This window comes from Azolla caroliniana, unplaced genomic scaffold (genome assembly GCF_043228905.1).
Source record: "Azolla caroliniana isolate FFs.n. ecotype wild unplaced genomic scaffold, voAzoCaro1.0.p SCAF_9, whole genome shotgun sequence".
Taxonomy (NCBI): domain Eukaryota; kingdom Viridiplantae; phylum Streptophyta; class Polypodiopsida; order Salviniales; family Salviniaceae; genus Azolla; species Azolla caroliniana.
Genome location: NW_028230444.1, coordinates 15,268,040 through 15,279,081, shown reverse-complemented (window position 1 = coordinate 15,279,081; position 11,042 = coordinate 15,268,040). Strand labels below are relative to the sequence as shown.

General features: G+C 40.9%; 1 protein-coding gene across 1 annotated transcript; it reads right to left on the bottom strand.

The window, feature by feature from the left end:
- Window positions 1-1,140: 1,140 nt before the first annotated feature.
- LOC147860238 (photosystem I reaction center subunit IV, chloroplastic-like) lies at window positions 1,141-2,415 on the bottom strand. Its single transcript, XM_087324136.1, has 3 exons — window positions 2,017-2,415; window positions 1,763-1,828; window positions 1,141-1,653 (listed from the first exon to the last, which is right to left on the bottom strand). The coding sequence occupies exons 1-3, from the start codon at window positions 2,248-2,250 to the stop codon at window positions 1,552-1,554; spliced, it is 402 nt and encodes a 133-aa protein (XP_087180262.1). The 5' UTR covers window positions 2,251-2,415; the 3' UTR covers window positions 1,141-1,551.
- Between the last annotated feature and the right edge of the window lie 8,627 nt (window positions 2,416-11,042).

The window sequence follows — 11,042 nt, the reverse complement described above, 5'->3', positions numbered from 1 at the left end:
CTTGAAAGAGTATGCTTTGCACCAAAGCATGCAAATCAAGATTGTAGATGTTCCTTAAAAAGATCGAATATGGCAAATTAGTTGCGAGTATGATAGATGTAACAGCACAAAAAGAAAGTCATTAATGTTGCTCCTTTGAGCTTGATGAAAGTATGTAAAAGAAAATACTGTAAATCTTGTCCTTTACTTGTTTTGAAGGAATTGCATCCAAAATAGTCAAACAAGAACAGGCACTATAATAGATGGTAAACATGAAGTCGTTCATGATTTGGGCTAAACTTAGTGGTCACCTAAGGGTTTAAATCGTGTAATGATCAAATCTGTCACCATTAAGTTAGGTAATGTCTTATAAGTTGCACATCATTAACTATGTTGTGTGGGTAGATTCACAGAGACAATGTGTGAGAGTTGCACAAGAGTTCATGACATGACTAGAATCTAGAATGATGGCAACACCTATTTTATGGTCGCTCACAATGCCTTTTAATGCAAGGGTGGTTGATGACATGGATACTTACAATTAAATAATTTGAGAAGCATGAGCAGTTAATAACGTTGTAATTATATATTTTAACTTCTCAATTAGTTATGTGAAAGGGGGTTGGGGTAGGATACATACATTAATTAGAGATTCAGAATTAAGTTGGATGAGTTAGAATTAACATAATAATATTTCAATCATCAAGCTTTAAACATAATTTATTGCCCTAAATGATTAGGAACCTTACTAGGGTTGGAATTAATACAACTTCAAACACGTCTTAAACATAATATATGAATTAGATAAAGCCAAAGCACTATATCTAAAGCACATAGATTAATCTGATATCATGGATCTCAATTAAAAACAAAGACTCACTCAATCCATTGGTTAAGTATAGAAAACTCCTCAATATACGATTTGCATAAATGCATGAGACAGATTGGCTTGCTTGATACCTTGCAGTGTGCACACAAAGGTTGTTCCATATTTCTATTTTCACTACAAGCACAGACTAGTAAAGAACCATGTCCACCCAAAGCTACACATTGAGGGTCCATTTTCCAGGTTTATGCAATAGACAAGGTCATTTGTATACATTACCAATGCAATTATTGCTGCAAATTTCACAATCTTAAATGTAAAGCATATCCCATTACTACATGGCAATGAGCTGTTTATTGAGCATAAATATTTTGGCTCACTGCAACTTTGGACGATAAAAACCCAAAACATCATCCATAATCGAAAGTACCATCATATGCCCGAAGAAAATAAATAAAGAAACCCACAAGTAGCATATATGCTGCAGCCCGCAACAATATTGGTTAAGATATGATAAATGTGGCATAATTTTCTTGCCAAAGCTTTCATGGACTCTGAGCAAGAAGTGAATAACATGTTAGGTATGCAAGTAGATGACGACGACGATGGTGGTGGTAGTGATGGAGAACAGACACAATCTCATCCGCAGCATTTAGTTATTGGTGGAGATCAATAACCTGCATAATTTATCTTGTTGGAAAGGCCGAGGTACCATTTCCCATGAGACTAAACTAAACTAAACTAGACTAAGCAGGAACAATCTCATCCAATGCATAGTTGTTGGTTGAGATTCCTGCATAATTGACCATATCAAATCGAACCACGACCGGGTACCGTGCACATGAAGACTTTAGGACATAACCACGAAAACAAAAACCCAGAAAAAAAAATGTGAGTGTGGATATTAGGATTGCATCTTCTTGTTCTTAAATTTGTTGGAATTATTTATATTAGAACCTGATCCACAGCAACAACTGTGCCAACTCCATTGAACCAATACGATTCCGGCCTCAAAATCTTCACCTTAAGAAAGACAAATTTTAGGGTTTGAGGCATGTTGTGTGGAAGATCCATCAGATAATTCCAATAATAATAAATAAATAAAATCCCTCAGAAAGACGGAGAAAAAAACTCGGATAAAGATGGAGAAAAAGAAATCTCCCTTTCAGAAACAAGAACACAGAGGAAATAAGGAGAAGTGATAACAATACCTTGGAGCCACGAGGTGGGCCGATGGGCTTCGGCTTTTCAGCTGGCTTCTCAACAGCCGGTGGTGGCGGTGGAGGTGCTGCTGCTGCGCTAGCCCGAACAACACAAGTTCTCCTACGAGAGGAAGAAGAAGAAAGATGAACTCTGTGCACAAACACCATGGATGAGGAGGAGGAGGAGGAGGAGGAGAGGATGGAAAGGGAGGCAGAGGCAGAGGCAGAGATCATTGAGGCCATTGTCAAAATTGATGCTAGAAACTACAAAATGGATGCGAAAAATAGGTTAGGAGGATCCGTCCTGTTCTCAAAATAAGCAAAATCTGAGATGGAAAAGGTCCGAAAACAGCGACAGATTCCTTTATCCCTGCGTGTGCCTCTGTGGGACTAGGGTTTTTTTCTTCTTCTTCTTCTTCTTCTTCTTCTTCTTCCCTTTCTAGCCTATTGTGTTTTCTTTTTATTTGCCTTATCCAAAGCCTCTTTCCTCTATTTCTCTCTCATTGGCTCACCACCATATCTCCTTCTTTCCTTTCTATCTCTCTTACTAAAAGCTCTGTTTGTTTCTGTGTTTGACACCCAAAGAGAGAGAGAGAGTGAGAGAGTCCAAGATGGATGTAGTTCACTTGGTAAGGTTCCTCAACGGAGACCACAAGGTCATGGGTTCAACCCCTACATTCCACCACAAGGTCATGGGTTCAACCCCTACATTCCACAGTGGCATCTAGTGAATTAAGAGATTAGTGAATTAAGAGATCTCATGATATCTATGAAGTATAGAGAGGTGAGGAAATTAGGTTTCGAACTCAAGACGCGATGCTTGTAAGGTAACAACTTACCACTAGGGTACGCTAATTACGATAATAAAAAAAGAGACAGTCCAAAAGGTCATGGGTTCAACCCCTACATTCCACAATGCCATCAGTTCTTGTAGAGTAACAAACTTACCACTAGGGTACGCTAATTACGATAATAAAAAAAGAGACAGTCCAAAAGGTCATGGGTTCAACCCCTACATTCCACAATGGCATCAGTTCTAGTAGAGTAACAAACTTACTACTAGGGTATGCTAATTACGATAATAAAAAAAGAGACAGTCCAAAAGGTCATGGGTTCAACCCCTACATTCCACAATGGCATCAGGCAAATTAAGTGATATGTGTGGAGTAATAATAGAGAGGTACGAAAATTGCGTTTCGACATAGTTCTAGTAGAGTAACAAACTTACCACTAGGGTAAAGCTAAGTACGATCAAAAAAATAAAAGAAAGAAAGATATATTAATGTCTTCTAAGACCAAATTTGGCCCGTGAGACAATTGATTAGAGTAATGGTTTTAGCATGGTACGAAAAAATGGTCTACAAAGAAGAGCCTATATGCTTAGACTATAATTTTCTTTCCATCCAACTCTCTCAAAAAGGAGGGGGGGTTGAAGGATTTCGATGTGGGTGTACCCCATAGTCTTGATGTAATTGGTATTTCGACCTTAGCTTCTAGGCGGGGTAACTGTCATTCTCATATCTTCTTAATTACACGACAACGAGTGCATTCTTAGCCCAGTATCCGAGGGCATTTGCGTGCTCTTTGGTTTTTTGCTTCATCAAGGGAGATGCCTGCTAATGTAGGTGTGTTCACGTTCATCGTCCCCCCTTGTCCTCGAAAAAATTCAACGGTTACACGTTGGTGTACACTAGAAAGGTTATGGTTAACATTTTGTAGCTTACACTCCCTATGCCATTTTAGCTCTAAGATATACCTACCTAGTATCTTTATGTCCAAGGTATCTAATAATTGGGAGAGAGTCAGAGAGGGTCCAAGTATGTATTTGTATTTTCCCCTTATCTCAATGTAAGCTGGACATTTGCATGTAAAATGGTACTCATCCTCTATCTCTATGTCACATAATCTACATATCCTTTTCTCTCAAGGAACCCCATTAGCACAACCATTGTCAATCTCAAGTTGGTGGGATAGTGCATTTAGTAAGAACATATCAAGATATTTTGGTTGTATAATAAGTCCTCACTCAAAGAAGTGAAATGTCCCTTATAGTACAACATTTTAAATGGGAGTGGCTCTAGTGGGTTAATTCATTATGTCAAGTATAAATTGCCATATTTCTTGGCGTATCACTTTGTTATGGTCCACATGGGAGATTGAAGTTTTATGTGTATTGTGTTCATACCTAAGAGGAGATAGGTTATTAATGTTTAGGTTGTTTTGGGAAAGCTACCTTACCACGATACTATTCCAGTAGCTAGTATCTCTAGACTCATATAGTGATCGAGATGCCTCAAAAGCTTCACGAAATATCCTATCTCGTGATTGGCTATGTATCCTTTTAATGAAAACTACTACTTGAAAAAGTGCTTCGACTAACATAAGGAGCAAAGTGAACGTTGCTCTAATGATTTTATGTGACATTGTTGATTTACTGTGGATTTGTTGTGGTAGCATCATGACCAATGGTCTCTCTAATTGCAACTACGTGAAAGGTGGTCGCCTCGGAGAGAGAAAGAAGAACCCTCTTGAAAGTGTCCCTACTTGTGTAGCCTGAGGAAACATGGTTCTTGTGGAATGACAAGCAAATCATGTAAGATCCCCATCATTATAGTCCATGGAGTGCACTGGGCTCCCAACCCAACTTTGATTCCTCGATTGGACAATGCACCACACGCATACTCAAGGTTGTTAAATACCTCCCCACCTCTTACACACACATAAAGCTCTTGAGCCCTTAGAGCACCGACCCACTAGAAGGGTGACCAAACTTCCTTGTTATCAAATGCCCAAAGTTATCATGTAACAACCCACATAGCTTTAGCAATTGCCCCAATTTGTCATTGTATAGAAATAAAAACATACACATGTACCATATCATTGTAAGTGACGCCTTCAGTAACATCAACCAAGCTCCACATTCAATCAATTTATGATAGACATCATTGGTGTTCAATACATGTTTTTTTTTTTTTTTTTTTTATCGAATAGCTGACCTTTCTATAGATCATTTGCCACCAATTCTAGATCATGGACCACAATAGTAGGCATCATGAATGATAATGATTTAGTGTTTTCATTTGTTATAGGTTATGATGCAACCTACATCAAGAACATTCATTTGTGTTCCAATAGCGCCTATCGTTGCTCCTCCCTTTCTTGCCTTGTATCATGCAAAGGCTACGTTATAACTCATTGAGTTATATCATGTGAGCTATGCTTGATAGAAATTGTTGAGTTATTATTGTGTGGGGAGCTACATGAAGTTTGATCATGGTGAGTTCACAAAATAGAACTCATTGACTTCTACCTATGGTATCAACAAGACAGAAGACCTTGAGTCACTAATATAGGGGCATAACGACATGAAAACACATTACCATGCTTGTCAATAATTGTGTCATGTCTCTGTATCACCAAACTTCTTTTTTTTCCTTGAGTATCACCAAACAATTTTGGTGATATCGAGTGGCACAAAAACACGTTGGTAAATGTTAGATATAAAACCCAATATTTAACGATGTGTTTTAAAATGTGATGTTTGTCTCACCCATGTATTGGAGTCAAAAGTAGAACTACAAGATAAGTATGACGGTGTATTCTATGATGATGAGTCTTATGAGCATATTAACCATAACAATAGTTGTGAGCTAATTCATATAGTCAAATCGCAGAACTCGAACTTATGGCATGGCCAACTCGGCCATACATCTCAAGCCAGATTAGACTAGTTGATGGCGATTGGCTACATCCTGAAGCTATAGACAAAGACAGACTTCTGTGAGTATTGTCGTTATGGGAAACAAACCCGAAGTCCGTACTCTCTCCACTATGAGACGGTACGACAGCCCCTAGAGCTCATGCACACAGATATATGTGGGCCTATGCTTGAATGATCACTAAGAGGCTCTTGTACTTCATCACGTTCATTGATGAATGTATGTGGAAGGTTTGGGCCTACTCGATTAGGTTGAAAGATGAAGCACTTGAGGTCTTTACTCAATGGATAACCGAAATGGAGAACCGGTATGAATACAGAGTGAAGACACTCCGATCCGACAACAAAGGGGAATACACCTCCCAAGACTTCAAACAATACCTATCTGAAAAAGGTATCCAACACCAAAAGACCATTCCATACACACCCTTGCAGAATGGCATGGCAGAACGGATCAACCGGACGATCCAAGAGAAAGTGACAGCAATGGTCCAACACTCCTGACTGAAGATGGAATTTTGGGCCGAGGCACTACTTGTGGTAATATACTCGATCAATTTGTCGTCTTCGAGAGCAATAAGGCTCAAGATGCCATATACACTATGGTCAGACAAACAACCGACCTATGATAGGCTCCGTATATTCGGATGTGAAGCCTATGCATTCATCCCCGGGGACAAAAGGACCAAGTTGGCACCCCATGCACTGAATTGTATATTTCTTGGCTATGGAACCAATGGGGAATTCGACTATCGGCTATGGGATCCAGAGAACCAGAGATTGATTTAGACCAGCGATGTAGTCTTCAATGAAGACTCAATACTCTCCAACTCGATACAGTAAAAAATCAGCAAAAAGTTCTCCTTCGAAATCGATAGAGATGGATAGAAGGACGGACCTACCGGGCCGAATTGGAGATTCGACAAATAGTCAAAATCAAGCCACCGATACCCTTGCCGACTGCAAATCGGCAAGAAGTCCATAGTCGAAATTGATTCGACTACGAGATTGACATGAGACGAAAACGACAGAGTCGCCATAACCAAATAATCCAAACAAGCCAAGGTACCGAACAAGACACCTACCACTCTACCAATCACTCCCAAAAAAGGGGAGGATGACTGGACATCACCGAAATCCTATTGTAGAGGTAGGTCATCCAACAAGACTCATGAAGATGGTTCAAGTAATACCGATCGGCCGACCGAGCCAATTGAAGAAATTGAACCAAAATCGGCGCTCAGGTGATCCAAACGAGTCCAAAGGCTGACAGAGTTTTACCAACCGAACCTTGACTATATGAAATACACAGACACAAGTGAACCAAGCTCTTACAAAGAATTTATAGCTGTGTCAGACGCCGACACATGGCTACAAGCCATGAAATCCGAGATGGACTTGATTCATCAAAATCAAACATGGGAGCTCGAACTACCAGTTGGAAGGAAGCCGTTGCCCTGCAAATGAGTCTTCCGATACAAACGTGTATCCGATTCAGAGAAGCCCAAATATAAAGCTTGGCTCGTCGGGAAAGGATTCAAACAAGAACATGGGATTGACTACGACGAGATATTCTCACCAGTAGTCAAGATGACCACCCTCCGCCTTCTACTTGGGGTCGTGGCGACTGAGACCTAGAGCTCGAGCAACTAGACATCAAGACGACATTCCTACACGGAGACTTGGAAGAAGACATCTATATGTCTCAACTGGCAAGCTTCACGGCAACGGGGGAGGAAGGTCATCTCGTATGTCAACTAAAGAAAAGCCGTTATGGCTTAAAACAAGCGCCGAGGATGTGGTACCAAAAGTTTGACTACTACATCAGGCAAATTGGTTACCACTGGTCCAACTCCGACTCATGCATGTATATTTGGCAATTAGCCTATGAGTTCCGGATCTATTTGATCCTATACGTCGATGAGATGCTCATTGCAGGGAGCAATCGAGTAGAGATCGGAAAGCTAAAAGAGCCTTCATGAGAAATTTGCGATGAAGGAACTCGGACAAGCTCGGCACATACTGGGCATGATGATCGAGCGAAATCAAAATCAAAATCAAAAGACTCTTTGTCTCTCCCAATCTGACTACATCTGAAAGGTGCAAAGATGCTTAAATATGGAGAATTCAAATCTAGACCAACGCCACTTCTAACATCGATCCAACTATCAGAAAAAGACCTTCCTTTGACGGATAAGGAGAGAGTTCAATGGAAAATACACTACACATCAATGGAAAATACCCTACACATCGGACGTAGGAAGTGTCATGTACACAAGGGTGGTGCTCCGACCCGACCTTGCATATCTAAGAGGAACCGAAGATGTATACTAACTTTCAGACCGGCAAATACGACCAAAGTCAAAGGTTATACCGACTCCGACTATGCCGAAAATCGGACAATCGGAAGTAAGCATTAGGCTATATTTTCACCTATGAGAGCGGCACCATATCATGGAGGTCGAAGCTTCAAGATTGCACGTCCTTGTCTACCACAAAGGCTGAGTACATAGTGACATCGAAGGCAACGAAGGAAGCCATTTGGCTGCAGCAACTATCAGTCGACTTCTCGACGACAAGACGAATTGACCATCTAGCACCAACCATCTATATGACTCTCATAGGGCAATACACCTCATTTGAACTCCAGTCTATCATGTGAAGAAGAAACACATTGAGGTACGGTTTCGTCATATCCCGGAGCTCGTAACAAAGAAGAAACTCGAAGTCCGCAGGATCAACATCGAGGTGAACATCGTCGATTGCCTAACAAAGCCACTCCTAGAACAACGCTTTAGAGCACTGAGGTCAATGGTGGGACTACGACAAGTGACTGAGCAGAAGAGAGTTGAACAAATAGCAGCAGAAGGAAAGTCGAAGATCGGCCCGAGTGGACGAGCCAAAAAGGCAAAGTCAAAAGAATCAGAATGCCAAGAGGCTAAAGATTCAGCATTGAGCGAGGATACCGACTGGAGAGCAAACAATCGAGAGGCAAACGAACATGAAGATAGATCGAGGATCCAGCGAGGAGCATAGGAGCTAGCACAAGCAAGAAGGAAACGATCGACCAAAGGCCGAGAGTCCGAACCGGACATGAGCCAATTCGAATGAACAAGCTGATTCGGATGACATGCAATTTGATAACTAGCCGAATAAAGCTAGAGCTCAACTTTACCTTTGCAAATTCGACCGAATGCTGACATCCTTGTATGTGTTGGGATCGTGATCGGCCACTATCGGTTGCTCTTATACGTATTCGGGTGCAAAGACAGAGATAAATGTGCACAGACACACACAAAACGAAATAGATACAAAGACACAGATATTTACGTGGAAAACCCGAAAGGGAAAAACCATGTGGAGTCCACAAACTCCAACCAAATCACTATGATAGGAGGAGTAACATGAGAAGCTCCAAGGCAACAACATTAAGCTCTCCTTCATCAGACTAACGGCCGTAGAGTTACTCACTAACTCTCACTCTCTCACGGTTACAGAGGCAACAACCTTCTCTAACTATGTAATAACTAATAATGATACATAACTACACAAACATAGAGTTCGCCCTAGTTGTATTTATACTTATACAACTTTTTGGCTATTTACAGATATGGCCCACATGGGGCACATTTAGACTATTTATAAATAAATTTTCCCAAATCGGTTATATAATCGATTTTCAATTTCAAATAACCCATGTTTCTTCGATTTGGTTCATTCTCTTCTTCCCATCGAGAGGGACCTGTTTTCCCAACAGCATGTATACTTCACAATTATCAAGGGCGTGCTCTACCAACTAAGCCCGCAAATTGCGCCAATTCCAATTTTGGTTTACCAGATCCAAATTATTTCTATACATAGGAAAGAATAGCCCTTTTACGGAGGAGTTTGTTGGCATAAAAGGCTAACTCCTTCCCCTTTGTATCCTTAGTGTGAACATGTCATGTAGCGAAACTTGCGTCCTCAATCTCGAAATGCGCTCCAAATTGTGTTGATTTAGAGATTGTCCTCTTGTTGTTTAATGACGTCTGTATTGAGCGGGTTTGAGAGGATGGGTTCCCAATGCTTGACAGAGAGTTTACCATTTAGTCTTTGGAGAATGTCATGCCAAGGTTGAGGGTTGAGTTTTAATAATTCTTCAAGCGTCAGCTTTTTAGATAGAATACGATTTAAAGTCGATTTGATTGTAAGGGCACCTATTGAGCATACACCTCGTGTATTGTGAGTTGAACCTTGATTGCTAATATTTGTTGCAATAACATCACCTTGACTTCTTTGTTGCTAGACGTAGGGGAGGGGTTCGTTGTAGTAGCAGGGCTATGTCATTCAATGGATACCTCATTTTGGTGGGGAGGAATATTGACCTGAGTTGGCCAAAGTACAAGGTCAATAGGTTGGGTGGTATGTGCTCCTCTTCATGAACGAATAATTTAATGTACTCCTTTACCCTTTGCTTTTTTTTTATGGGGTTAGGCTAAGTGGCAAGATGTGCAGGTAATCCTATTGTCGAGTTCTTAATAGGTACCTCTGTCGCGTTGTCATCGTCAAAGTTGCTAGGAAGGAAGGTTCATTGTGAAGGTTTGGTCGATTTGCTCTTTTTTTGTTTCCTCTTCCTACAATGGACAGTTTGTGTCCCATTCTCTTGATATTTGAGGTTGTGAGTAATCCTTTGGGTGTGTGGGATCACATTGGTTCCTATTGTTGATGGGAGGACTGAAAATAGATTTGTGCCAATTCTCTTCTTTTTCCCGGTGGAACCAGGCACTAAGTGTTCTTGTCCACATTGGGGGCACAAGGTTTCTCGTTGGAGGTAGGTGATAAGCTCTTGTGTTTGTTGGGCAAAGGTATTTAATGGTCATGTAGGTACATGGGCGCCTTGTTGGGTGTACCTTGGTTGTTGTGTCATGCAGTCGAATATTCATACTTCGTCCAGCACTCATTGACCATATCTAGACTTTTTCCCAGTGGAACTAGGTACTAAGTGTTCTTGTCCACATTGGGGGCACAAGGTTTCTCGTTGGAGGTAGGTGATAAGCTCTTGTGTTTGTTGGGCAAAGGTATTTAATGGTCATGTAGGTACATGGGCGCCTTGTTGGGTGTACCTTGGTTGTTGTGTCATGCAATCGAATATTCATACTTCGTCCAACACTCATTGACCATATCTAGACTTTTTCCCAGTGGAACTAGGTACTAAGTGTTCTTGTCCACATTGGGGGCACAAGGTTTCTCGTTGGAGGTAGGTGATAAGCTCTTGTGTTTGTTGGGCAAAGGTATTTAATGGTCATGTAGGTACATGGGCGCCTTGTTGGGTGTACCT

Coding starts and splice junctions, on each gene's coding strand:
- LOC147860238 (XM_087324136.1), bottom strand. CDS start 2,250: ATGGCCTCAATGATCTCTGCCTCTGCCTCTGCCTCCCTTTCCATCCTC. Junction 1,829..2,016: donor GCCCACCTCGTGGCTCCAAG/GTATTGTTATCA, acceptor GTCTTTCTTAAG/GTGAAGATTTTGAGGCCGGA. Junction 1,654..1,762: donor CAGTTGTTGCTGTGGATCAG/GTTCTAATATAA, acceptor TATGTCCTAAAG/TCTTCATGTGCACGGTACCC.